This window comes from Prunus mume, linkage group LG8 (genome assembly GCF_029339155.1).
Source record: "Prunus mume cultivar Tortuosa linkage group LG8, ASM2933915v1, whole genome shotgun sequence".
Classification (NCBI taxonomy): Eukaryota; Viridiplantae; Streptophyta; class Magnoliopsida; order Rosales; family Rosaceae; genus Prunus; species Prunus mume.
In genome coordinates this window covers 6,558,421-6,584,288 of record NC_142705.1, presented here as the reverse complement: position 1 = coordinate 6,584,288, position 25,868 = coordinate 6,558,421, and the positions used below count along the sequence as shown (strand labels likewise).

Below are 25,868 nucleotides of genomic sequence, written 5' to 3'. Positions count from 1 at the left end.
AATATTGCAAGACTCAATTCAATTGACATTCAAGATAAAGTTCGTCTACCGTTAGAGGGTTATTATTATAGTTTTTATTGAAATATTGTGTTGGTCTATTTTGTTGATTTCCATTAAATATTTTAATAATTTTTAATTTACATTTTGTTTAGAATGGTTATTTATGAATGAAGATATGTCTGAAAAAAAAAAATGAAAAAAAAGAAAAATGGACGGTTTGGATGTCAAAAAATATTAAGTAGGAGACCCTAATGTCTCTTAAAAGATCCTCAACAATAGGATTGATGGCGCGCGAAAGCAAATTCACGTACGGACCAACCAGAAACATAGCGCTTCTCTTTCGCCTTCGAGTTTTCTAGAGATATCGAAAAGCGGTGTCGTTTGGAAACCCATCAGCCGTCATCACCATAATGTCGTCGCCGTCGAAGAGGATCACCCTGAAGAGCTCTGATCCCGCACTTTTCGAGGTTGACGAGACGGTGGCTCGCGAGTCGCAGATCATCAAGTATATGATCGAGGACGATTGCGCCGACGAATGCATTCCTGTACCCAACGTGAAGGGCAATATCTTGGCCAAGGTCATCGTGTACTGCAAGAAGCACGCCGACGCTGCTAAGCCTGATTCGAAGATCACCGAGTACGATCTCAGGGCTTGGGATCAGGACTTTCTCGACGATGTTAATCAGGAAACCATATTTGATCTCATTCTTGTACGTTAAAACCCTATCTTAACCCTAATAGCGATTCTCTTCTTGGTGGCGGGCGATTGTTTTGTTTAAACTTTAAGTATAGTATAGGGTTTCGAAAATTGGGGCTGGCTGTTTCCGAATTAGGGATTTGGTTCAATTTTGTTTAAATTTTGGATATGTTTCTTTTGTTAAAGGTAGGTTTTTACTCTATCAGATGTTTTCTATGATGGTTGATTGGTGATGCTACGATTAAATTGATTGAGCTTTTTGTTAGGTGTTTGATTTGGGAGTTTTTACGTTTTCGAGTTGGTTTATGCTGTGTTTTCTTTACTGATGCGATGTCTTGATGATGAAATTTTGTGCCTGCATAGCTTCTACTTCAAGTTTGTGTGTGCGTCTGTTGAATTGAGATAAAGATACAATAGCTTCATATTGAAATTTTGTTGCCTTCTAAAGTTCGGTAGTATGAAAATGTGTCTCTTTCTGTAACATCTGTGATGTGTTAGTATTGATAATACTTAACTAGATTATTATGTAACGTTATTGTCTAGTTTGTGGTGATAATATGGTCAGAATAAATGGATTATGGATATTGGATGTTACGTCTATTCTTGTTCAGAAATTACAGTAATTTGATATGTTGTTTTTCTAACATGTTGCAATTTCGGTTCACAGGCTGCTAACTTCTTGAACATCAAGAGCCTGCTGGACCTGACATGCCAGCGTATTGCAGACATGATCAAGGGGAAGAATCCGGCAGAGATCCGAAAGACCTTCAATCTAAAGGACCAGTTCACCCCGGAGGAGGAGGAGGAAGTTCGCCGTGAGAACCGTGGGCATTTGAATGAAGTTCTTGGCGGTGTTGTTTCTTTAGTTGGAACTTGGAACTGAAAACAGTTCCATGCCCTATCATGTAGTATAGTTAATCAACTGACTTGTTATCATTCTCTTGAGGGTTTTACATTCATAGATTTCGACCTCATCTGCATTTAGTTTCTCTTTTGTAAACCCTCTCTTGTAAACATAATTCCCCATAAGACGTGTGTGTGCATAGCTGGTATCAGCGCTAGTACCTTTGGCCTTGAAGACTCGAGTGTGTAATATATGTCTGGTATGTAATAAAATTCCATTTTATTTCTTACTACATGTTTAATTATTCAGGTTTTCTGGTATTTGTTTTATATTGATCTATCTAAAACAAGATTAATTTATGTTCTCATCAAATTACACATGAAAATTATATTTAAAAAAGGTGGGATCATATCGATATTCCTCTCTTTGCTTTAGCATGGATATCAGGCAACAGTCGCAGAGAGCTGCTGCTTCTGTTGGAAGCAGGCAGTGACGGCATTCTAAACCATGACGTCAGGTTCGTGGGTTTTGTTTGTGCTTTCAGGAAAACGGTGCGTGGCGAGAAGGGAGTTCAGCTCAGAAAAGAAAACCCAACAGAAACCTGAGTTAGAGAAATGAAATGGTGAGAGGAAGCATTAAACTTCTCAAGGATGCTGCTGGGTCTGGACTCAGCAAGACCATCTCTTAGATACTCGTCTGCCCGCTTTCCAAACAACCTCTAAGGTCAAATGCCCATCTCTCTATTTTCTATTATTCTCGTTTTTTATTTATAAAATTTATAACATGGTTTTTTTTTTGGGTAATTGTTGGTTAAATTGGCTTGTTTGTGGGTTATTTGGTAGGTTTTGGGAGGATACGAATTCCCTAATCAGTGATGCACTTGGTGTCTCCTTTCCTTTGAGTTCCAAGTCCAATTTTGAAGCAGCAATTGAGTTTTTTTTCTTTTCTTTTTCCTCCTAGTTTGCTTTGAAGTATCCATCACTGAACATGAATGATTGATAGAGGTTATCTGTTGATCTGAACATGAATGATTGTAAAAAAATTTGTCTTTTCTGTATGTTTTTGTGCTGTATAGCTGATATCTTATATGATTCTTTCCTGTACTGATTATTTGATAGATAAAGGATGGGATTCCTTGCTTAGTACCAACAGATGGGAAGACCCTTGAGGCCGATGATACATTAAAACCTGAAGATGCTGTGAAATAGTCCGTCAAACACGAGGCAGATCAAGGAGGCAGTCATTAGGTTGAATTTTGAGACTCATGGTATTGTCACAAAGTGAGTTACAATTGTGGGGTATACTGCAAATTCTAATGCGTCTCCTTTTCAAGCTTTTTGTTGAACTGGTTTCTTCATTGTTAGGAGATGGATGGAAGGTCACATCACTAACTTTTCTTAAAGTGAATTCTTATTCCATTTGTGAGGAAGTGCCTGAGGAATTCATGAATGGCTTGTTACGTGATACCTTTCAAATGATTCTGTGCTTTATGATCTGAGAGGAATTCTGCTAGGGATGTTCTTTGAAATTTTTTCCAAGATGAAAAATTATACTAAGAGCTTTCATTAATTTTATTGTTTGGTTGAATAAATTCATTTTTCATTTCCATGGCTGCTATGTCTTTTTTTTCCCTGTTATTAGCTTGTGTTAAAAGGTTAGGGTTGTCTGTTGTCTAAAATGTTTTTTTAATGGCTTTTGCTTTCAGTTGAGCCTTCACAGGCTCGCATTTGCCTGTGCTATGTTTGGGTGCCTAGGTTCTACCAGCTCGATGTGGGAATTAGAACTAAGACTTCTATTTGTTTCTTAAGAGACCATTTAAGATTGTTAGCTGGTTATCTTCTATGTCACCACCACCCACATCTCTTACTTCAGCTTCACTCTCCCTGCCCTTGCGGTTATGTTTTACTTCCTCGGAGTCTCTCCTGGTTCTAATATGTTTGTGTCAAAACACAGCTTGTTTTAAGCTGTTGGATGAAAATCCATTAATTAGAATGATAAAGACTTGAGACCTATTTATGTGTCTGCATATATAAATCTTATAAGTAGCTCTCCTTGACCTACATGACAGAGTAGCTCTACCTTACCCTTTAAACCATCCGTACCATCGCCCGGTTAGAAATCCAGGCCTTGAGACACCTTACATTTTGCAAGGATACCTAAGCAACTAGTCCAAATTCTAATTAGCCCTGGAATTACTGTTATTTTCTTTTGGAAGAAATGCTGTGATTTTCTGGAATTATTGTTTGAAGTTGAAGGAGGCATCTCTTCTGTTTTTAAACACGTCATCCAATTCATTCTGGTCTTCAAAGGTTACCACTTGACCAAGTAGTCTGGTATGAGACATCAATTTACCTCCTGACTTGACAAGCAAGCAGTTTGTTTGACCCTGACATTCGTTCGGTTGCAAGTTTACATCGCAATGTTACCCTCTGCCATAAATCCCCTGGCTCACCAGAAAAAATAAAAATAAAATAATACTAATTATTTGCCATCAACGCTGATTAGCATTACCTTAATATTTTTAAGGTATCATTTGTTATAAGTAGAAAATGAAGCAACATAGGGAAGCAAGAAAACCAAAGTATTTAAGGTTTTAGAATAATATACCTCTGTGATTAATAAAATTAAGAAAGGTCAAGAGTAACACTCTCTTTAGGTGTAACTGCCTTGTGCTGTTCCTTTGAGAAATTGTTCCTTAACATATCAACCCTTCCAACCCACGCAAAACTGCTGACCACATTCTGTTTTCTCCAACTATAAACTCACCTTGTTCAAATGCCAATCTAATCCTTCATTAACAAACCCAAATGGTTCTCAATAGGGCAGCCTCCTTCATCTACAATTTCTTCAGTCCGCTTTTAGGACAGACAAGTTTTAAGGCAGCCCCATGTTGCTATGAGGTGATTGAATCAGAGGGTGGGAAGATAGTTGAGGAGGAGTTTTGTTGTGTGTGTTTGTCAAGATTGGTGGAGGGTGAGGACGTGAGAAGTCTCCCTTGCCTGCATGAGTTTCACAAGGTGTGTGTTGATAAGTGGTTCGACGCATGCCGGACGACCTGCCCGCTGTGCCGGTTTCCGGTGGGAGGGAACAAGTCTCAGGTGGTGGAGTTGCTGACTGAGGAGATGATGTTGTATTTTTCTTCTTTTCATATATCTGGGTTCTAAGTTGTGAATTCCACTTGATGTTTGCTGGTAGTGTTAAATTTGCATGGCAATGGCAAACCACAGGAACATTGAGTGAAACCAAAATCTCACAACCGTGAGTGGATGTGTAAATGTTTTAAAAACAATCAAGGAGACTATCAACAGATCCAACTCAAGCCTGCGTCTTTTGAATCAAACACACAACATTTCTTTCTTTAATTTACTTGCATTTGGAAAGAAAATTTCAAAAATAAAACAGTGCACATTTGAATGAGACCTTGGGTTGGTCGAAATTTCCATCCATTCTGCATAAACAATCAGATGGGTGCGGCCCAATTAGAGGCCCAGATGAACTGAGTGCTTAAAAAGCAAAAACTTCCGTTGCCGGGAATCGAACCCGGGTCTCCTGGGTGAAAGCCAGATATCCTAACCGCTGGACGACAACGGATTTGATGTTAAATTGTAGCACAAAAATACTAATATTGGAAATCTGTATTCACTGCTCAAGCTTTTCGTATAAAAATGTTTTCAGACCATATTTATTCTTTTGAGTTTTCTCTGTTGTTTGTAGATTAATACTCACAAACTTGTTTCCTTGACTATCGACGAGAGACCGAACTTGTCTCTTTATTTAAACTATCCCAAGTACCATCAATATATCTTTAGACAGATTGACTTGGAAAATTTAAAGTTTCAAACACAAACAGACAAGTAGGTTCAATCACACTTTACATCTTGCAAACCAACAAAGAAGTGGAGAGACAAACATATAAGGTGGAGCCTCCCTCGCACCTTGCAAACAAACAAAGAAGTGTGTAACGAATATCTACCAAACTGTCCTATAAATTTAAGGGTTGAGTGTTGATTTGCCCTCTGAACTTGTATGCTACTTTCAATTTGCACCATCAATTTTTTTTTCTTTTAGGAAAATTAAGTTCACAAACTAATTTTTATCTCCAATTTCCCCTGCCATATAAATATCAATATTTAATTCAATTTACCATTAAATATGAGGGGAAATTAGTTATTTTATATTTTGAAATAATTAAATACCATAAAAATAAAATAATATGACTTTTAAAATGAAAAAAAAAAATCAATTTAAATAAACATCAATCTTACTAACACAATTAAAAGACAACTCTATGATGGGCATTATACTTGTCCTACATGTTTCGTAGGCTAAAAACTTATCAATTGTTTACACTTCATCCACCGTTTTCCCCCCTATCCCTATTTGGAACTAGAAACCTTCTCAAACCATAAATAGAACTTGGAACTCCTAATCTGACAAGTGTCTTGCAAGGAGGAGGGTCATGTATTTACCTTTGTCCTGACCCGCCGACATCAATCTCCACATCAGTCCAAAACATGATAAACAAAAGCTAAAAACAAAACTTCCCACTTTCCAAAAGTTAATCGCAGGCATAATCACTTGATTAACTTGCTAAGCTGCAATTAAGGGTCGGTAACTTTTTCCCACATTATCATGATTGCTTCTTTTAAACCGTCCTATAGGGGCATGGCAAGTAATCATCTCCATGACCAAGATATACCCTTATAGCCGACAACGTAGGACATTAATGGCTGCCTGCCATAGCAAAGAAAAAGTATAGCTTCTGCATGTGGCTACGCCGATGGGGTGACTAAAGACTTGGGATAAGAGATAAGAAAATGCAGAAAGCAATTGGCCAGGTGAAAAGTTATTCAACTCTATACATGTTCTAGGCATCCTATAAATTGTCCTTGCTATGATTCCCACTTACCCTTCAAACAGTTCACTATGGGGGGGTTTTTTCCATGAAAATGGAGAATTGGTTTCAAGAAAATGAGGGGAAAACAATTTAATGTCAACGAAAGCGAAGGAAAAAAGGGATGAATACGAACAAAATAAACAAGACCCACCAAAATTAAGTTCCTTCTTGTTGGGAATTTTTTTTTCTTCTTTTTCTGCATACATACATTGAAATTTGAAAGTCGTTGTTATAATATTTCTAAGCCTAAAACTTGTAGAAAAAGATACATTCATTTCACCACCTAAATATCACCACAAAATATTGAAGCACCCATGGGTCCGGCTCTTATAACTCAAAATCAAAAGGAGGACCTCGGAAGAAAAAAGAAAAAAGAAAAAAGAAAAAAAAGCAATGCACTGAGGTTTTTCAAAATGGAGCTGTTGAGGATCGATGAAGATTGTGCTTTTTGGGTTGTTGAGAAGCTGCTGCAAAACATAACTGCATATATATAAACAAGTCAAAGAAAATAACTTTTTTTGGAAGCAGTAGTTTTGCTTGTAATAAGGACAAACTAAGACTGCTTTCCTACCTGTTCTTGCTGCCTTTTGAGTCTTGAATTTTCTTCCATCAAATGTGCAACTTCTAGCTCCAACTCATTTGTGTAAGCCTGTTGGTACCAACCAGAAATCATAAAAACACAAAAAGCAAAAGACTCAGTCCAGAACACAAAAAAAGCAAGACTAAAAAAATAAAGAACAGATACAAAGTTTATATAAATAACAAACTGGGATTATTAGACAGATACATTCCTGCTTCCTGGCTCTAGATCGAGCAGCAGATTCTCTGTTCTTGATCATGCGATTATGTCTTCGATCTCCTCCCGAGTTGCTATGATCAGAGTCAGGGAATGCTCTCTTCCCAAAAGAAGGCAAGCCAGAAGAGGAAGCAGCCAAGCTCTCAAATGCGGAAGCACTGAAAGAATTAGAAACACTACTAGAAATGTTGTTGGGGTTAGACTGATGGTGATGAGGACGAAACTCAGAGGAGGGAGGCCTAATAAGAGGGTCAGAGACATAGAAAAGCTGAAAGTGATCAGAGCCAGAATTGGTCAAGCTGAGAATAGGGGGAGGGCCTGGTGGAGGCAGAGGAGGAGAGGCAGGGCTGTTGAGAGTGGCCTGCTCAGTGGGTGTGGAGACCAAGCTGACTGGAGGTTCATTGTGGGAAAAGGGTCTAGCAAGGAAGTCTTGAAGATTTCTGAAATTTGGGTCGTGGGTTCCATGAGGGAGATTAATGTGGTGAAGGAGTGATGATCTCCTGTTTGGGGTGGTCTCAGAGAGAGAGGCAAGATTGATGTCTTTCCAAACCTCTTCCATGGTTCTCTGGGGGGTTTGGAGGGAAAAGGGTTGCTGTGAAAAAGGGGAAGGGGATGATGAGGACCAGGATGAGTTGGTGGATGAAGAAGCTACTCTCTTTGGGGTATTAGTACTGTTGTTGCTGGTTGTGTTGTAGTTGGTTTGGTCACTACTACCTCTGCCAGTTGATGTTGATGACAACATTGAAGAGAGAGAGAGAGAGAGAGAGAGAGAGAGTTGTGCTTTTAGAGAAGAGCTGAATGAGAGAGGGATTGGTTCTTTTTGGCACTGTATTTGTGAATGACTCAATTGTTTATGTCTTTTTTCCTTTTTCGGTCAAGAATGACTCAATTGGTATTTGGTAATGTCTAAAATAGGCTGCAGCCATGGAGCTCTTGTTATTGGGAAGGAAATATAGTTTTTTCTCTGTCTGTGTGTGTTTCTGCAATGAGGCCATTTCTTTCTCACTTTCCCTTTTTTAATTGGTTAAGGGTCTCCCAAGGAGAGACAAACTTCAGCCTCCTCAGCTTATAATCAAGTCAAAAATGTCATCTTGGCAAGTGTAGTTTTAAGGGAAAATGATCTTGGCTCTTCTGTCATGAAGATTCTGCTTGCATCTAAACCCTAGATTGAAAAAAGTTTTGATCTTTTGTTGCAAAAGAGTTTAGATTTTCGGATTTTGCATTAGATATACAATGAGTTACTATTGGCAAATATGATTCTATCATACATGGCAAACGTTACGTATGGCCCCAAAGACTTTTGGTGGCAGCAGCGTCGACATAAAAGTGAAAGGGCAATTGGTGATCAAACTCATACTGAGCTACGCAGTTGACAGTTTGATAGATATTTTATGTACTTTTTGATTTGGAAAATAATATTTTATGTGCCTTGATATTCCTATGAAGCTCAATTTATTTAATGTTTAATATTTAATACTTTGATTTGCACCACAGCCACCACTTACCAGATATATATATATATATATATATATTTTAGTCGAAACCACTTACAGGATTTACACACCTGTATTATTCATGGGATAATTTCCTGCACTTGCAGGTGGGCTTACTTGGTGCCCTTTTCCTCCCGACTCGTTTCAATTGGAGAATGGATAATTTATCTCCTCTGCAATCATTATTTTGGCCAGTAGTTCTGTTTGTCTGTGTGTGTCTCACCAGGTCAATAGTGTTTCTGGTATTTATTTTATGTTGCAAACTTTGCTTAAATCAGGAAAGGAAATGAAATGAACATGATCATGTGTATACGTTCTCCTTATAATTACAATATGATTTCTTGGTGAATAAGCTAAGCAATATAATTCATGTTAGCAATTTTAGCATTCCCCTGTTCAACATCGAGGGCCGGATTTCTCAATTGATCAAAAAATTACTTATAAATCCTTAATTAGGACACATACGGTACTAAAATGAAAACCGATATGAAATTGTAATTTCCAATTTCGAGTCTCAACCTATATGAAGAGGCTACAAAAGAAGTGTGGAAAAATCACTAATCATATTGTAGACCATCCGTGAATGCCAGCCAGGAATGCAGTGCTACATTTGGCCTTGCATAGGAATATATTAAAAAAATTACTTGCACTTTAATGGGATGTGATTTCTTTTGATTTGCAGTGTTCTTTTGATTTGCTCTCATTTACAAGTGCCGTACATTGACAGTTGGCTCATTGTGTACGATGAAATTTTGGCACTGTGAATTTGACACAAGACAACCGTAGGACCATACACTGTTGACCAGTTCTTGAAAATTTTAGCTTTTTTAAATTTATTTTTCCAACCAACCAAATTAGAAACAGTAAATTTGTTAACCATTTACATGTGTTGTCAAGGGAAAGCATGGGAAGTTGGTCAGGGATTTGAGAGATTGATCAAAATATTGCAGACAGAGTCTAGTCTTGGAGCTATAGCCATCTGTCACCACAGTATTGCTCTGTCCCAAACTCTTTCACACCCTTTGTGCTTCTCTCTCTCTGTTGCCACACTGAACCAGCAGAGAACTCCAGAAATAGTTACAAATGCTATCTAATTAGGTGTTGTGTTGTATTATTGGTATTTCTGTCAAACTCTGTTAAATTTTTTGTCGTGTTGCATCATTGGGAAAATAGACAGATTTATCAGAAATGACTAGTAATGCAACACGATACCTAATTAGATGATCTCTGTAATTATTTTTGAAGTTGAGTGACCAAAATATAACCCCAAGTATAATTCAAGGACTATTGGTACACTTAAGCCTTAAAATTTAAAATGAAATTATGAGGAAAAGGAAGATTATCACATTCAACCTATTATGTGTCAGTTTTTCTTTTTCTTTTCTAATGGCCTAGAAATATGCATGGTATTGTACCATTATTAGTTACTGTTTGATGCATATGCAAACAATAAGAGTAACTCCACCCATTTGCCTTTAGCTATGGTAAGAGGGGAGCTAGAGCAGTCACTATTCAAGTGAATAGTGGTTGCCCTTACAAATAGTATTTTGTGTTTCCACATGTTGTCATAACAAAGGGTAATTATTATTCATTTTTTTGGTTTTTTTCACAAATTTTTTTACCTTAAAAATTAATTTGGATAATATTTTCAAATAAGATTTTCGGGTTCCTACTTGTCAATACTATTCATATCTCATAATCGGATAAAATTTTCAATTTCAAATTTCAGATAAATTTTTAAAACAATTGGCTAGTATTTATTGGAAAAAATTCATTAATTTTTGGGTATTTTTAAAAAAATTCCAGTATTTTATTGCAAAAAAATTGACTGCCGTTGGATTGGAGGAAAAATCGATTGGAGAGCCCAGATAACGCCACGTGGCCAAAAAAAAAAATCAAATGAGTGGGTGACACCAGCGTCAGTAATGACATCAACCCAGTCCTCGGCTTGAGTTTGGGCTGAACTAGCCTGAAGGCCAGCCCGACTTCGTTGGTCCTACTCCCAACCCGGGCTTAGGCTCCTCGCTGAAACTGGGTTTTTTTTAATTTTATTTTATCCCCCCAGCCTTTGGCTGGACTTGCCGCTGGAGTTGCTCTAATAAGAAACTTTCTTTTATGGTTGGTTTTTTTTTTGGTCAACCAACTTTCTTTTACGGTTTATTAATACAAAGCAAGCAATAAAGAAGGAGGGCACCTTGTTGCTGTCTATATTGATGGGATGGGGTTTGATTTGATTGAGGCTAAATGGCTTTCCATAACTGAGTTACCAGAGAAACACAGAAAATTAAAATGAATAAACAAACAAATTCAAGCAAGGTTCTGATATTCTGATATTATTTTTAATACCCAATGTGATTGATTTGTCTGCTTTGCTCAGTCTAAAAAACATGGGGGTGTAACAGAGGAGCAGTCTTTTAACCTTTGGGTTTTAGGATGATGCTGTTTAAAATCCAGTAGGCTCAAATCTCAAGGCAAATCTGTAGGCATGGTGGCCAAAAAAAACACTTATTGCTCTTTGAGCTCCTTTTTCTGCTTTATGGGTTTCTTTTTGGCCACTTGAAGTTGTGAATGAGGTTCTAATTCTAGCCAACCAAATCCATGATAACCGTTGCACTCTTCTTGTTCTTGCGTTTTTTCTGTGTATTGGGGATGTGCTTGGAGCCTCTGGTCTGGACTTTATTACCATTTATGCAAAAGAAAATACCACAAGCTCAATCAGAATGTCTAAATTTGACACCTAAAAAGGTTTGGAGGTTGGGGGGGAAGGAAAGTATGGCCATTTGTCCAAAATCCCCCAACCAAGATGTCATCTGCTAAACAAACTAATACATATATTTATATAAGATGTGACTATCTTATATAGCTTTGTTTGTATGTAGGTACATGCGTTGTGGGGGCAAAATAGCACACTTGGGGCAGACAGATGACTGACTGGTGTCTTTCCCTTTTTGGGTTTTGGTTTTTATTCAAATGGGCTGGAGATGAGATGACTAATTAGGACGAGCGGGAGATGCCATGACCCAGAAAAGTTAATAAAACTGAGTAACATCCATGCACCAAAACTGACTAATTATGGCAAGCATGAGATGTGTGATTGTAATCAGGGTTTTTTTCTTCTTCCAAAATCAACGGGGAAGAAAGAATTCTAACTGACTAATTATGGCAAGCATGAGATGCGTGATTGTAATCAGGGTTTTTTTCTTCTTCCAAAATCAACGGGGAAGAAAGAATTCTAACTCGAGAATTATTTTAATATTAGGAAGAAAATTATCACTAGATTAATAACTACTCGATTACGCATCCTCTCACCTTATATATGAGGTATATTATTTGATGTCTAGCTAATATTAGTGGGAAAAGAGTGGTGGATCCATCCTAATACAAAATGATATCATGAAATGCAACCAACTCTCTTCACATGATATGATTTGCTTAACTTTACCTCCAAAATGTTTCCAGCACTTACAGTTTGGGAGGAAAATCCAAGATCATCGGCTTTTATCCACCACGACATTGACAAGCCCCTTTTTTTTTTCTTATTGGGTGAAGCATGAACTATTTGTCGCTTTGTTGTAGTCGTACAAAAACTATTAGATACGGCCCAACCAAAATGACAACAATCTTTAAAAGGGTTTACTCCAAGCCTTCCTTGTCATACCCCATTTTGCACAAACTACAAACAAAAGAACATTCTACGAAGAAAAATCTTTTCTTTACAATTTTTTTTTTCCTTTTCGTACTGTACACGTTTGCGTGCAGAAAATTGATTTGTGATTTATTTACATACATTATGCAAAAACATACGTTGTTTGACAAAAAATTAGTATCGTTTTGAAATTAGCAAACAAAATGTGAGACTCAAACTAATAAATATAACGTGAGAACCTTGGGAAATTTTGTTCCAACAAGGGACACAAAGAACTTTTTAAAATATGGAGAAACTGAAATACATATAAATAAATAAAAACATATTAGAAAATAATAAAATAAATAAATATGATCCGCTACATTTAATTAAAATATCAAACAAAAGCTTAATCCAATGATCCTGAGCAGGGAAAGTTCCAAAGTGCAATCAACATGAAGTACCAACCGCATCCAGTTCGGACCTGGATACATCAGTTCGTTCCACCAGGAACCATTTATGCCGTAAATCCTCAAATGGTGAAGATGATAGAAGGTATACATATATGTCAATTTAATTCTAAATATTATATTAAATGTGAGAATAATAAAAGATGATCCTCATGCCATCAATAGTAGCCGAATTTACTGTAGCACCGGCCAGCAGAATCCAGCGAAGACCACCCTCTCCCCTCAGACACCCAAACACCATCCATCCATCCCTCCCTCTCTCCCTCTCTCCATCAATCTCAAAATCACATAATCTCTTGAAATTGGAGGTTGGCTGACCCCAAAGATTGTAAAAACCAGCTGAGGGGCAGTATGGGGAAAAGACAGCAAAAATTCCCCAGAAGAAAGCACCAACCATGCCACCATAAAATTTAAATGGAGAGAGAGGAAACATAAAAAAAGTACAGAAATCCCAATAAACTCATGCAACTAGCTCGAGTCATCAAACGTTTGGCTTTTTTTTTCCCCAACTAGTCTTTTCTTCTGTTCCTAGATGGTTCTCTTTTCCCCATTTTTAGTTTCTTTCTATTTGCCTGGCGAGAAACCATGTTTCATCGTGCCAGGGCATCAGTACTATTTTCAAAAAGAAGAAGAAAAACAAAAAAGAAGAGAAAACAAGATATTCACCATCGCGTCTTTTAAACACCTTTTCCCACAGTTCATTTTTCTCCAAGAGTGTGCATAGTCAGTGCACATCCCTCTGAACTCTAATTTCTTGCTGAAATAGAGCGATCTGAACCTGCTTGAACACCAAATTGACCTGCTCCCTCGTCACTAGACGGCTGCGGCTGACTACTGTTCTCAATATTGATGTTGCTAGCAGACTTCTCATCCAGTGCAATACTTTGGATCTGAGCTGACAGTATATCTTGACCGGACTTTCCAAGGGCCTGAGAGCCTGAGGCATTAGGAGGCTGGGCAGTTGGCATTACCCATCTCATCCAATCATTGCGCCTCCTTATTTTATCACCCTAAACACAAGGCAAACATTACATATCACAAGATTTGGCATGTTATTAGAATAGCTATGGAACTCAAACAAGTAACGCTTTTAACTGTATATTACGGGATAGGAGGCAAGAGGGGGGTGGGAAGGAAAAGTTAGAGAAGAAAGGAGATTCAATACTAACTCAATAAGTAACATTAAATTCTTGATTCCATGATTACATCAGACCTTAAATTATGGATCCCAGAATTACCTGTACTTCCACAACAGTTGACATTCTCATAGCATCCAGTATAAGCTGAATGTTGTCTGTCAAATTCATAACCTGAAAAGGAGATACAGAAATTGTGTTTGTATTGATCATATTAAAAAGAAAAAAGAAATTTCTGACAAAAGCAAAAGAATCAGCGAATTTTATGAGTATAGAGATGCGCAAAAATTGACATTCTCACTACTTCCATGAAATCTCTGGCACACTCACTCTTAGTTTGCTCAACAGTACAAAGATGAGAATGAAATCAAACTGGTACACAAGGTAAAGGACTTGATTCTAAACTATTCTAAGTAGATTTATTGAAAAAACGGCAACACATATCTTTGTTAAAGTTTATATACAAAGACATTGATAACAGTTTACAGTACAAGCAGCAGAAAACTGTTTCATTTCAGTAACAAAATATTTTAATGCTTATGTATTTTGGAAATTGCACATCTGATGTCACCAACAAACACTTAAAATAGAAAAGGATGAAAAAAAAAACAGAAGCACAAAATAAGGCCAATATTATTCCCCCCACCGAAAACAGAAGAAGCAGAAATTTGCGATCAATGTGTCATTTCTCCACATGACATAGATAGACACAACTTTTTTCTAAATAATATTACAATGTATCACTGACAAATTATATAATCTGAATCTGATGATAGTCAACCCCAAAAAGATATTTTTCAGATGGATATATCATAAAACAAGATTAAAATGTATTTTCTTAAACTGTAACAATTACCTATATGCTATGTGCACAATAACACCCATGCTTTTATGGGAGGAAAATACTACCAAAAAGAAAAAGACTACCTCATTGTTAAGAGACAAACGACTAAAGTATAGGGAGTGACAGACTAAAGTAAATCACCAAAGGGCAAAATATTTATTACAGAGGTTTTAATTGTTAACTTTGATTCATTACTTTTACCCATTTATACTCCTAAAACTCTGTAGCAAGATAGCTATGGGGAAGAAAAAAAAACAATTTTATACAAGGTGATATACAACTAAAGTATAAGGAGAGAGCATAAAGTAAATCACCGAAGGTCATAATACTTATTAGTGAAGTTTGTAATTGTCAACTTTGATTCATTATTTTCACCCATACTACCTAAACTTTGTAGCAAGATAGCTACCAAAAAAACAGATTGCATAGTCTAGGCACCAAAAAGAAAGGCAATGGGAGTTTTACATAGATAAATTGGGACAAGAGAGTAAGATATGGGTGTAAGACATGAAATGTATTGCATCAAACTAGTAAAGTACAGACCAAGGAGTATTATGCCAAAATTGACCCTGTTGACCATCTCATAAATGCTATAGCATAGCTGGAGTAAACACACACAATTAATACTTCTCCAATGTTTTTTTTTTTCAATTAAAATTTGAAAGAAAAGATTAGACACTATGAGACAGCTATAAGACAGGCTGTGCTCAAGACAGAAATAATATGCAATCTAGGGACAAAAATCCCACAAAAAGAATTAGTCTTATAGAAAATGAAACATGATTAGTAAACCGTGAAAGATTAAGCAGAGTCATCAAAATGGATTGGAAACCTAGTATCCTATACAGCGAGATAAGGAAATATTTTGGCATGTCAATGAAGATAAGTAACTTCACCACTAAGTAAATGCATCTGACAAAGCCAAAAGGAATCAAGGTATGTTGGCCTCAGAAGGACAAGATGTCCAATAATTTCATAGGAAACAAGACTCGTACTAAGCCAAGGGTGTAAAATGGTTCACATGGAAAGTCCATGTGGTTTGGTGTGCAACATGGTTTGTGGAGTTAAATGCAAAATACTTTTAATTCTCAAGCAATGGGTACAAATGCTACATTAGGTATAAAATACCTAAAGTAGTACATTTGGACCTACTAAACTCAAAACACTTATAGATTGCGCATTCACAATGCATAAGCAAACAGAAATTTAGGGAACCCAAAGAATACAAAGAGAAATCAAGCAAGAAGAGGACAAAAACCTTAACCAGAAGACTGACAACGCTTCAAAGAATAGGAGAAAAAAAAAACCAGGAGAGCAGGATGTCCTTAAAAGTTTTCCAGCTAAACAAACTATTTTCGGCACATATCAGCATTCATATACTTTGTATATATCTAAATCAAGTCATAATAATCACTTTCTTCGGACCATGTAAATATCATCCCATGTCGATGTAAAAGATAACAAAAGAATCACAGAAGTACAGAATCTGAAAGGCTCTCCTGAGCATGACATGCCATAATACCATCCCATACAGCACCACAGGATAGTAAACAAAATGCTATTATACTTGGTATAAATCACAAGTCATTTTCCTTAATGTGTTTCTATCCATTATTTACATTTATTTATTTATTCAGTTACTTCTTTTAATGCATAAATTGAAGTGCTTAATTGACTAATTCCAGTGTCGAAGATAACCTAATCATCACCAAGAATTGCAACTGAAAAACCTAAGAGACAAGTGAATGTAGAATATATAAAAAATATATGTATATATGCACAGAAGACCATATCACTAACACCATAAGTAATCCACAAAAGAAAATTTCCCGAAAAACTCACTTTGTTGAAGCCTGCTATTAATTTAATACGAACCCATCCCTGGTCATCCATGTTCCGCCTCAAGAATGTATCTTTAATTAAATTGTCATTACTGCAATAAACGAGTATGAAGGGCAACACCAGTTAAAGTTTCAAAGGACTTAAAAAGGAAAATCGTGATCACTGATCTTGTGATAACAAGCAAATAAGAAAAGAAGTACCTGAAATAATACTCTATCTGATTAATGATCTTAGTATGCAGCTGAGGATCAGGAGCAGGAAAAACCATGGGATGTCGCATTGGTGCAACGAAAGGCACTCCAAGTGGCTCATGTGGTGTATGTGTAACATAAACCAGTTGAGGTTGCATTTCTGAAAAATAGAAAGATATTAGAATGAAGTCGCCTGTTAAAAGCATCCAAGTTCCATTATGCCTAAGTGCTTACCAAACCCTATGGGCCCACCAAAAGCCCTCATCTGTGGTTGGTGGATAAATTGGGCTGCATTAGGAGGTGGTGGTGGTGGTGTTTGGTGGGGCCTCATCATCCTAGGGACACTCCTTTGAGGATGCATGTGGTTGTCTCTATTGTTAAAATTTCGATGAGTGTTCCAATCTTGGCCGCCGCGGTCCTGATCCCGCCTATAGTTGTGATGGTGAGAACCATCTCCACGCGGATGTGAACCGCCATTTCGGCTCCTGAGGGAGTTACGCTGCTGTGGATGATCATTATTGCTGTGAGATTGTGAGCCGATTGCACTCCTATGTGTATGCTCCTTAGGAGAAGGGTTATTTGGAACCATTTCAACACCTTGACCAGCTGAGGATTGATGCTGGGGAAGACCTCCATTAGAGGAGGCACCTGCATTATTTCGTTTCATAGGTCTCTGGCGCGCAGGCCCAGTATGGTTTGGAGTTGAAGACGAATTCACTTGTTTCGGTGATGAGGTAGGTGTGGTTCCAGTCCCCTATACCACACACATCAAGGAATATGAATGTACATATGCACATAGAAATAACCTAATTAACTGATATAGGGAACATAAACTATAGTACAAAAACCAAATACAATACCCTCCATTAAGGTTAATGAAATTTGCTTTAAAAATATAATTTTTCAATGACTCAAACGATCAGAACCAGTAATTCAAGATATACTTTCCACTTACTTTCCTTCTTTCTCAATGCATAAGAAAAACTGTCACTTATGCAATTACCCAAATTTTCTCACAAACGAACATGCTCACTATAAAATATCACCATTCAAATGCAGAGAAGTATAATGCATTGCTTGATTATAGTAAAATCAACAAAAAAATAGTATATCAGCTTAAATCGTATAGCTTTTTATGTTCTTCTCAGCAACCAAACAATATCAGAGAGATTCAAGGAAGAAACCTGCGACACGGAGACAGACAAAGGTGGTTCCGATACACCTTTGAGTGGTTCCGGAGACAATTTCGTCGATGCCCGAGCCGACTCGGACAGGGCTGGCCAAGAAACAGCTCCCATTACAGGCCCAACCTCGACGGCCCCATTCGAGGGCTTGTTCCAAGCTGGCCTCTTACCCGCATTGCCGTTCTCGGAGCCCTCACCCACTGACTCCTCCGCCGGAGGAGGCGAAGACGAATTCGACTGAGAAGCAGAGTTAGACTGAGACTGAGAAGACGAAGAAGAAGAAGGAGGGGGAGGAGGAGGCGCAGCAGCGACAGCTGGCTCAGTCACAGCCGTCGACGGAGACGAAGGAGCGACCGCGATCGGTTCAGATTCTCCCCGCACGATTTGGGTCCACGGAGATGAGACCGCCCTGGCGGCGCGGCGCGATTGGGTGGTGGGGCTGCTGACACTCTCGCCGGCGTGACGCGGCGATTGTACGGCCGGGTACGACGCCGTTTCTGGATTGCTGCTCTTATTCGCGGAGTTAATCATGGCCATAACAAGCAAAAGCTAGGGTTAGCGAGCGCGAGAGAGAGTCGACGAGTTGATCGACGAGGAGGGGAGGGGCAAAATGGGGATAGAGTGATCAAAATTTCAGCGGACTTAGAGCGATAATGGAGAAGTGATTAGGGTTTCAGAGCAATGTGAGGGCATAAATTAGGGTTCCAAAGATTTGGGGGCGATCGGATCGCAGAGAAGAAGGAGAGAGCAGAGAGAGAGGTGAAGAAGAGCGAGCGAGCGAGTGCTCTCTGATTTCTCTCTCTTTGGGGCGTGTGTTTGTGTGTTTCTTCTTGTTCTCGTAGTTGCTTAGCCTTTGGGCTTTGCGCTGTGAGATTTCCTGGACGCCCAGGTTTTATACGTATAAGATTACTTAAATACCCCTTCTACCGTACCCGCGGGGCAGCTTTGCCTTCCTGTGTCTGTTTAGGTCATCCACACAACACCTGAGTTACATGGGATTCAGGATCAGGAATGCAAATACGACTAGGACTCTCCTTTTAACTTTTTACTAGACTTGATCTATTTTTTATACCATTACTTGCCTAATTACAGCTCTACGTGGAGGCAACTTCTTGACCCAATAGGATTAGGACACATCATCGAATGCACAATGTGATGGATATTCTTTTGGTGTGTCTCATTCATATTGGAGATTAGTGCTTTTAAATCGCTTTCAACCAAGTTATAGAGTGATTAGATCTGATTATAGAATACTATATTAGTATGGTCACGTGCTACATATTGTATACGTGTTATAAATGATAATATAAGTGGATCTTTATTGATACTATTTTCTAAAATAGGGAAAATAAATCATGTCATCCATACATATTATAACACGTATACAAGATATATTACGCGACCATATGGTAATTTCTCTTATCTATCAAAATTGGTAGCATATCCTACTTCAATGTCTTTCCAAATTTTTAGTTCATCGAAAAAATATTTTTCCATATTTATAAATTGACATACATCACTTACCTTCTTTGGATTTATAAAAATGAAGAAATCTAAAAACTTCAGGTGGAAAAAGTAAAAAAACACTTGGGATTTAGAGATAAAAAATGATGACTTTAAATTTTATCTAAATAGAAATCTAAAGAGTAAACAAAAATAGAAAAAACAATGCCATCACGACTATTAACTACTATCATTCATTTATACATTAATTCCTCTAAAAAAACCTAAACATGAAATTCCGTGTTCAAATCTCGTTATTCTTATAAGTCGGTCAAACAAACTAAACTTCCACTAATTCTACATCAAAGTCCCACCATTTTGTCTGACCAACAAACATAAGAAAAGTCCCATCACGTTGAAATTCCCTGCCACCAGCGTAGGTAGGAATAGGCTCTCGATCAAGAGCTGAACTAAATTGTGGTAAATTTGGACCAACCTTATTAAAAAGAAGAAGAAAGAAAACATGAATGTTTCGATGAGTCTGCGAATCTGTCTGGTTCTAAGTATATTGATTTGTTAAATGGTTCTACTTCTCAGGAGCAAAAACCTGAGCAACCGATGACAGAGACTGTAATTCCAAGTGAACAAACCTGTTCCTCCCATGACTTAAGCTCCAAAATTCAATTCAAACAACGTTAACTCAAGACCATTTGAAAAATATCAACCTCAGCTGCTGTCTTCTTTGTATGATAAGGAGGCTACAAAATAAGCATTCCCAATGAATGCGAATGGTCCCCAACACCCTTCAGCGAAAAAATTCAATTCTATATTGATTTTGTAGGAAACTCGCATTTGTAAATGAAAGGTCAAAGAAAGAACCAACACGCAAGAAACTGGCATTTGTAAATGGGAGGGAATTTGAGTTTGAAGTGATTACTTTACAAGTTATAATGGAAAGTTACAATGGCAAAAGGATGACCGGGCAAGGAATGAACTCTGCAAGCAGGTTTGCATCAACATGCTTGGAATGAATTGCTTCCATGCTTATAACAACTAAATCCAAATTCAGGTCATCAGCAACCTCGCCGATGATGGCTGTCGGCTTGTTCCCTTCCCCAAGTCGCTCTAGCAGCTTGTAATCTTTGAACCCACCTATCAGTCATTTTTTTAAGGGGTTACAAGTAATGTTAGTGTTAAAGATGCTGCTCTAAACATATACAAATCATAAGTAGATCAACAATCAATTATTTTACAAACATACTTAAAAAATTTCACAAACCCTATTCTTTGAAGTAGTAAATTTTGCCAACAACTGCATACGATATTCTTACAACACAATAATAAAAACATGATGCCTAGATCCTCTTCTACATTCAAGAGTTTTTGACAAATTAGCATAGCCCCCCAATAATACAGTATTATAGTCACTTCTTTCTAAGAAAAAATGCAACTTGAATCAAGATTTGATGCTTCAACCCTATTCTAGTACTTGAACTCCCTTCAAGCATCAAACTTTCACCTAAGGTTGTACTTTTACTAAAAATTGGATATATTAGGGGGCTAAATTTTGGCCCTTTTTGCCAAAAACTTCCCATTCAATATCAGAGTTATCAACTAGCAAATCACCCCTTCGGATTTCTAATGAAATATGACAATGTGGCTCCTTTTCCATTGCCATTCTTCTCTATGCATGTTTTGATTCAGTCAGTAGAATTTAAACATTTAACTTATTGTGAAAAACTGCATACAATCAAAATAACACCCCCGGAAAACCCAATCGGCACATCTGTACATGCAAACATAGTGTGTACGCCTAGTGTGTACGCCTTCGTTCCTTTGTTAATTCACATCTCCAATCAGTCCTCACATTTCAAAACATATCGATTGAAAGTTGAAACCTTCCATATTGCACATAAAAATGTAAGAGCATATATACAGCACACAAACCTTCAGAGAGATGCCAGCGGATAGTAGAAAGTTGGGTTTCATGTTGCGGTAGAGACTCCTTCTCCTTCTCATCGATAACTGCAAACAACACAAAATCCTATATTTCTAGACTAGGCATATCGTATCAAAATTCAAAAAGGGTCTGTACAGTGAAAAAGGCTATACCTTGTGCTTGATTTCCACACCATATATAAACAATCTAAAAGCAGAGAGGTCAGTGGTCAATCAGTAAACATACCCACAACTGTAATGTCAGCTCCATACTTGTTTGCCAAAGCAGCAGCAGTAGCTATAGCCTGTAGAAAAATAAAAATTCAACTTTTTTGCATGCATCAGACACAGAAGCAGCCATGGAAATTATGTGGGTCAAAATTACCTGTCTTGTTCCCTCGGAGAGATATGGGTTCCCATCGACGATGGGCAGAAGCAGATGCTTGAAATGGGTAATGGCATCTGCAGCTGTACTGACTTGAGGCTCTTGCGGCTCAGCCTGTGCTGATGGAGAGTGAAAGTATTTACCATTATGCCCCAACCGTTTGAATCTGGAAAATATGGAGAGATTGCGAGGTTTGAGAGGAGGAGGAAGAGAAAGAGAGAGAGACTCAGAAGAAGAAGGTGGTTTCAGAATTGAAGTCTTTGCGTGCTTTGTGGTTTCGACAGGAATGGTTACTGGGTAGTGAGCAAAAGCCATTGGAGAACTAGGAGAGCTCCGAGTTGACGAGTTCACTCAGTGAAGCAGAGGAAGAAGATGATGAAGATAGGGGTGCTTCCAGAAAGCGCTATCAAAGTTCGACTTCAAAAAAAAAAAAATCGACTTCAAAATTGATGTTGGTTTTGGATAATTTTAATTGGGCCTTGTTGGCTTCGGCCCATTGGACCTTCAGTGTACCCATAACTTGCCTTCACAGCTCACTTCGTTCCTCTGTTACGAACTTACGACTTTTCACAGGCAGCGAATCTATGGAACGCAGTGACTCGGCCGATGCTCTTATGACGACGGTGTCTCGTCATCATTTCGGGGATGAAATGGACGAACCGGCCTTCTCCATCTCTATCATCGAGAACATGAAGGAAGACTATGGTCTGTTCGTGTGGCCCTGTAGCGTGGTCCTAGCGGAGTATGTTTGGCAACAGAGATTGCGCTTTTCCCGAGCCGGCGTGGTAGAGGTTGTAAAATGTACATGTTATCCTTATCCGGGTTTAATCTTTTTCTTTGCTTGTTAATTAATTATTAATAATTACTGGGTTAGTTTGCAGCTTGGTGCTGGAACTTCCTTGCCAGGTTTGGTTGCAGCCAAAGTTGGTGCTGACGTCACTCTCACTGATGACTCGAGTAGATTAGAGGTGTTGAATTTCAATTAAATTTTTTTTTTAATTTCTGTTCAAATCTTAAATCAGTTTCTTCTTTCTTATTTGCTTGAAAGCTCAGTTATCTTTATGATGGCCATTGGTTAGAATATATGTTGGGAAATGTTATGATTTATGTTACTTTTTGCTTAAAAATCCCACTGAAATAATTTTAATTTTAATCAAGGAATGCATTTGAGTTTTGATACGTTGCCGAATTTCGATTTTTTTGATTCAGAAGTATAATTTTGCTAATGAACTGCCTGCTTTGGTCCCAATTGACCCTTAAAGTTGATAAAGAATCTTCATTTTCTTTGCTACTTCAGTTACTTAGTTCAGACTTGTTATTTCTTCTCCAAACAACGTCTCTGTTTTAAATGGCTATAATTAGCGATTTACGGCATTGTTGTTTTGCATCTGCAGGTGCTGGACAACATGAAACGAGTGCTTGACCTTAATAAACTTGAGTGCAATGTAATTTCCATCAACAGACTAAACTCCGTTTCTTATTTGCGTATCGCCTAATAAGATGATGTTAATTGTATCTTCCTTTTGTGTCACCATGACCATGTTTATCTTGTTAGGAGATCTAGTTCTGTTTTCAGGTACTGGGATTGACATGGGGAGTTTGGGATGCATCTACATTCAGTTTACATCCAAAATTTATTCTTGGGGCTGATGTGTTATACGATGCTAGTGGTAGGGTTATTATTATCTACTAGTTTTTTGTTTTTGTTTTTCTCATTTTTCCCTCTTACCATCTCGATCACTTAACTTGAGTTGAAATGTGGATTTTGTTTGTGTTGTTAAGCCTTTGATGACCTCTTTGCCACTGTTACATTCCTGCTCCAAAGTTCTCCGGGGTCAGTGTTCATAACAACTTACCATAATCGGAGGTATTTTCATCTGCTTTGGTTTCTAATGTTATTTCAACTCTATAACATGTGCACATGTAGTATGCGCATAGCACTGCTGGAAACGAACTCTCTCTTATTTTCTTACTCTCTGAAAACACTTCGTATGTATAATGTGCAGTGGACATCATCTGATTGAGTTTTTGATGGTCAAATGGGGGTTGAAGTGTGTGAAGCTTCTTGATGCCTTTTCATTTATGCCATCCCACAAGGCGTCCGGGCTAAGCGGCAACCTTCAGTTGGCAGAGATTGTTCTGGATAGTCAACGGGCTGAGATACCGGTTTTGCATTAGCAGTGTGGCAATGCAGTAATGCCGCCACTCGGACTTGCATTAAGACTGCTCGTCACTGTTGGAACTCTGCTGCAGCAAGTTCAGTAGTCCAGTTGATTGAGCGCACTGTAATGGAGGACATCATTTGTTCATCTTTATTAAGAGTTGGGTCAACATAGACAGATTTCAAGTTTCACAAAAGAAAGTATTGTTGCCCTTCAAACCAATATTTATAATAACTTTGTATTTATAATAGCTTTTGTTATAACAAGATCCTTACAAACATTATGAATTACAGCAGACAAACAATTTCTCTCTGAAATCTCTCAAACAAAGAAAGATAATAACAGAGAACCATCTTATTTGATGGATTTTTCAGCTCTCTGGTTTTAAATTTGACTACAACTAAGATTGAGGCCCTCAATTAATTTACCATCCTGCAGTCTTTCCTGACCTCTTGTCCACCTGTAATGCTACTCATCTTAATCATAGAATTAGCAAAAGCATCTAAGAAAGCTTCCTTTGAAGTAGCAAACTTAGTAACCAAATTTTTGGTCTTTGGAAAACTAAGCAGAGCTTGGTCTGAAGAAAACAAGCTCTTCCCCTGGAGGATCAACTTGAAGTATGTGTTATCAAAAGTTGTTGAAGAAGGATCCATGGTAGCGCCAGCGTTTTTCGGCCTGTTGTTGATGGGACATGTATTCTTTAAGCTTGCTGCAAAGGATGGTTGCAGTGAAGGATCGACGTCGTGTGTGGCATTGAAGTTGTGGATTCTGTTTTGGAAAGATGAGCAGTGAGAGAACCCTAGAGTGTGACCTCCTGCAGATGTGTCAATAGTTAAGCTCTCCATTTCTTCTTGAGATAAATGAAAAATATGAAATTGCAATTGGGATATTGAAGTTAGTTTACCTGAAAGAGCCACCAGGTCATTCAAGGACAGACCTCTCTGAGAGAAGCTCTGCTGCAGTTGAGATATGTTGAAGGTTGGAGCTGGCAATTGTCTGGTTTCAGTAGCCTTTGATGTTCTTCCATCTTTTCTTCCTTTTGGCACATCCCAGTTTGGACCTCCAGACTGCAAAGATTAATAGTACAATCAGAAACAGCAAGAACTTTTTCTTGTCATTTTTGTTTAAAACCAGTTGTGAGGACTGTTTCTTGCTTACTTGCACAACAGCATCCCTTGCAGCTAGAGCCAAGATATCAGCACATGAGACCACACCAGGGCAGGAAGCCTCCACTTGTTTCTTTGCATTGTCAATGACATAAAATGCATGCAAAGAAATATTTGGTGGCCCATCTTTCTCTGCTTGGTTGCTCCCTTTGGAATTTAACAACACAGAGGCATCACAACCCTGCAAAAACAAAGGAAAAAGTTTCAGCTAACTCAACCAGTGCATTTAAACTGTCAAAACAACTTGTACAGAAAAAATATACATATGTACCCTTATGAAACAGTCATGGAAATGCATCCTGAGCAGAGCAGCCGGGACAGTTCTGTCATTAGCTGCCGCTTTCTTGACAGCATTTGAAACGATTTGCTCAACGTTAGGACAGCTCTTATCGTAATAATTCGAGCTCAGTGCAGTAATCACCGGGGAAAAGGCTGAAAGGATGATGAGGATTGTGCTCAAGAATGCAAGATTAAAAGCCATCCTTACAACTCTCTTTCTTAACTCTTTGTAACTTTGTTTAAGTGTGGGAACTAACAATGGATTAGAGTGGTATTTATAGATGGAGAGGGAGAGAGATTGTTTACTGGTACAATGTTGGCCCCATATAATGAATTAGTTAAGAAAGTATGCTTAGAAGTAATAATGAAGGCAATGCATATGCACCTTCACTACAAGACAATCACCATTCCATCTGTCCTTGCACCTTGAAATCTCTCTTTATTTATTTTAATTTATTTTACTAAGAAAGTTACCA

General features: G+C 38.0%; 7 protein-coding genes, 1 non-coding gene and 1 pseudogene across 13 annotated transcripts; 4 read left to right on the top strand and 5 right to left on the bottom strand.

Moving 5' to 3' along the window:
- Nucleotides 1-263: 263 nt before the first annotated feature.
- LOC103340400 (SKP1-like protein 1A) lies at nt 264-1,830 on the top strand. The gene is given in 3 exon segments (XM_008243817.3): nt 264-710; nt 1,365-1,518; nt 1,521-1,830. Coding segments are annotated over 3 exon segments (471 nt in total). The 5' UTR covers nt 264-410; the 3' UTR covers nt 1,538-1,830.
- Nucleotides 1,659-3,149, top strand: LOC107881728 (uncharacterized; annotated as a pseudogene). Its single transcript, XR_016122688.1, has 3 exons — nt 1,659-1,800; nt 2,086-2,264; nt 2,384-3,149. The product of XR_016122688.1 is annotated as an uncharacterized LOC107881728 (transcript).
- Nucleotides 3,150-4,316: 1,167 nt separating this feature from the next.
- Nucleotides 4,317-4,860, top strand: LOC148914600 (RING/U-box superfamily protein). The gene has a single exon (XM_089042289.1). The coding sequence runs from the start codon at nt 4,349-4,351 to the stop codon at nt 4,703-4,705; it is 357 nt and encodes a 118-aa protein (XP_088898415.1). The 5' UTR covers nt 4,317-4,348; the 3' UTR covers nt 4,706-4,860.
- Nucleotides 4,861-5,060: 200 nt separating this feature from the next.
- TRNAE-UUC (transfer RNA glutamic acid (anticodon UUC)) lies at nt 5,061-5,132 on the bottom strand. Its single transcript has one exon. It is a non-coding gene; the product is annotated as a tRNA-Glu (tRNA).
- Nucleotides 5,133-6,590: 1,458 nt separating this feature from the next.
- FD (Basic-leucine zipper (bZIP) transcription factor family protein) lies at nt 6,591-8,211 on the bottom strand. Of its 2 annotated transcripts, XM_089042267.1 has the most exons (3): nt 7,206-8,211; nt 7,010-7,087; nt 6,591-6,918 (listed from the first exon to the last, which is right to left on the bottom strand). In XM_089042267.1, the coding sequence occupies exons 1-3, from the start codon at nt 7,974-7,976 to the stop codon at nt 6,847-6,849; spliced, it is 921 nt and encodes a 306-aa protein (XP_088898393.1). In that variant the 5' UTR covers nt 7,977-8,211; the 3' UTR covers nt 6,591-6,846. The 2 variants fall into 2 exon arrangements, 1 of the variants encoding a protein (XP_088898393.1); XR_016122510.1 differs by having other exon boundaries at nt 6,591-6,905; nt 7,010-8,207.
- A 4,485-nt stretch (nt 8,212-12,696) lies between these two features.
- LOC103340396 (la-related protein 1C) lies at nt 12,697-18,886 on the bottom strand. The gene is made up of 6 exons (XM_008243812.3): nt 18,020-18,886; nt 17,070-17,589; nt 16,845-16,995; nt 16,645-16,735; nt 14,061-14,132; nt 12,697-13,832 (listed from the first exon to the last, which is right to left on the bottom strand). The coding sequence occupies exons 1-6, from the start codon at nt 18,554-18,556 to the stop codon at nt 13,569-13,571; spliced, it is 1,635 nt and encodes a 544-aa protein (XP_008242034.2). The 5' UTR covers nt 18,557-18,886; the 3' UTR covers nt 12,697-13,568.
- A 1,451-nt stretch (nt 18,887-20,337) lies between these two features.
- LOC103340393 (cell wall integrity/stress response component) lies at nt 20,338-22,230 on the bottom strand. The gene is made up of 4 exons (XM_008243808.3): nt 21,786-22,230; nt 21,648-21,705; nt 21,410-21,487; nt 20,338-20,614 (listed from the first exon to the last, which is right to left on the bottom strand). The coding sequence occupies exons 1-4, from the start codon at nt 22,098-22,100 to the stop codon at nt 20,421-20,423; spliced, it is 645 nt and encodes a 214-aa protein (XP_008242030.2). The 5' UTR covers nt 22,101-22,230; the 3' UTR covers nt 20,338-20,420.
- A 113-nt stretch (nt 22,231-22,343) lies between these two features.
- On the top strand, nt 22,344-24,264 carry LOC103340394 (Putative methyltransferase family protein). 4 transcript variants are annotated; one of them, XM_089042801.1, is made up of 6 exons: nt 22,344-22,576; nt 22,667-22,753; nt 23,180-23,230; nt 23,362-23,455; nt 23,568-23,652; nt 23,792-24,264. In XM_089042801.1, the coding sequence occupies exons 1-6, from the start codon at nt 22,370-22,372 to the stop codon at nt 23,961-23,963; spliced, it is 696 nt and encodes a 231-aa protein (XP_088898927.1). In that variant the 5' UTR covers nt 22,344-22,369; the 3' UTR covers nt 23,964-24,264. The 4 variants fall into 4 exon arrangements, with proteins under 4 accessions (XP_088898927.1, XP_088898925.1, XP_088898926.1 ...); XM_089042799.1 differs by having other exon boundaries at nt 23,350-23,455; XM_089042800.1 differs by having other exon boundaries at nt 22,344-22,579.
- Nucleotides 24,151-25,647, bottom strand: PER64 (Peroxidase superfamily protein). Its single transcript, XM_008243811.2, has 4 exons — nt 25,385-25,647; nt 25,106-25,294; nt 24,852-25,014; nt 24,151-24,761 (listed from the first exon to the last, which is right to left on the bottom strand). The coding sequence occupies exons 1-4, from the start codon at nt 25,592-25,594 to the stop codon at nt 24,367-24,369; spliced, it is 957 nt and encodes a 318-aa protein (XP_008242033.1). The 5' UTR covers nt 25,595-25,647; the 3' UTR covers nt 24,151-24,366.
- Between the last annotated feature and the right edge of the window lie 221 nt (nt 25,648-25,868).

Excerpts from the sequence above, each read along its gene's own strand:
- LOC148914600 (XM_089042289.1), top strand. The coding sequence starts at position 4,349 with ATGGTTCTCAATAGGGCAGCCTCCTTCATCTACAATTTCTTCAGTCCG.
- LOC103340393 (XM_008243808.3), bottom strand. The coding sequence starts at position 22,100 with ATGGCTTTTGCTCACTACCCAGTAACCATTCCTGTCGAAACCACAAAG. Across the intron at positions 21,706-21,785 it reads TCTCCGAGGGAACAAGACAG|GCTATAGCTACTGCTGCTGC; the intron begins GTAATTTTGACC and ends ATTTTTCTACAG. Across the intron at positions 21,488-21,647 it reads AGCTGACATTACAGTTGTGG|TTATCGATGAGAAGGAGAAG; the intron begins GTATGTTTACTG and ends TGTTGTTTGCAG.
- PER64 (XM_008243811.2), bottom strand. The coding sequence starts at position 25,594 with ATGGCTTTTAATCTTGCATTCTTGAGCACAATCCTCATCATCCTTTCA. Across the intron at positions 25,015-25,105 it reads CAAGGGATGCTGTTGTGCAA|TCTGGAGGTCCAAACTGGGA; the intron begins GTAAGCAAGAAA and ends TAATCTTTGCAG. Across the intron at positions 24,762-24,851 it reads TGACCTGGTGGCTCTTTCAG|GAGGTCACACTCTAGGGTTC; the intron begins GTAAACTAACTT and ends ACACATCTGCAG.
- LOC103340396 (XM_008243812.3), bottom strand. The coding sequence starts at position 18,556 with ATGGCCATGATTAACTCCGCGAATAAGAGCAGCAATCCAGAAACGGCG. Across the intron at positions 16,736-16,844 it reads CAGATAGAGTATTATTTCAG|TAATGACAATTTAATTAAAG; the intron begins GTACTTCTTTTC and ends CGTTTATTGCAG. Across the intron at positions 13,833-14,060 it reads CAACTGTTGTGGAAGTACAG|GGTGATAAAATAAGGAGGCG; the intron begins GTAATTCTGGGA and ends CCTTGTGTTTAG.
- FD (XM_089042267.1), bottom strand. The coding sequence starts at position 7,976 with ATGTTGTCATCAACATCAACTGGCAGAGGTAGTAGTGACCAAACCAAC. Across the intron at positions 7,088-7,205 it reads GTATCTGTCTAATAATCCCA|GCTTACACAAATGAGTTGGA; the intron begins GTTTGTTATTTA and ends TGGTACCAACAG. Across the intron at positions 6,919-7,009 it reads TCAAAAGGCAGCAAGAACAG|TTATGTTTTGCAGCAGCTTC; the intron begins GTAGGAAAGCAG and ends ATATATATGCAG.
- LOC103340394 (XM_089042798.1), top strand. The coding sequence starts at position 22,370 with ATGGAACGCAGTGACTCGGCCGATGCTCTTATGACGACGGTGTCTCGT. Across the intron at positions 22,754-23,179 it reads ATGACTCGAGTAGATTAGAG|GTGCTGGACAACATGAAACG; the intron begins GTGTTGAATTTC and ends TTGCATCTGCAG. Across the intron at positions 23,653-23,791 it reads ACAACTTACCATAATCGGAG|TGGACATCATCTGATTGAGT; the intron begins GTATTTTCATCT and ends TATAATGTGCAG.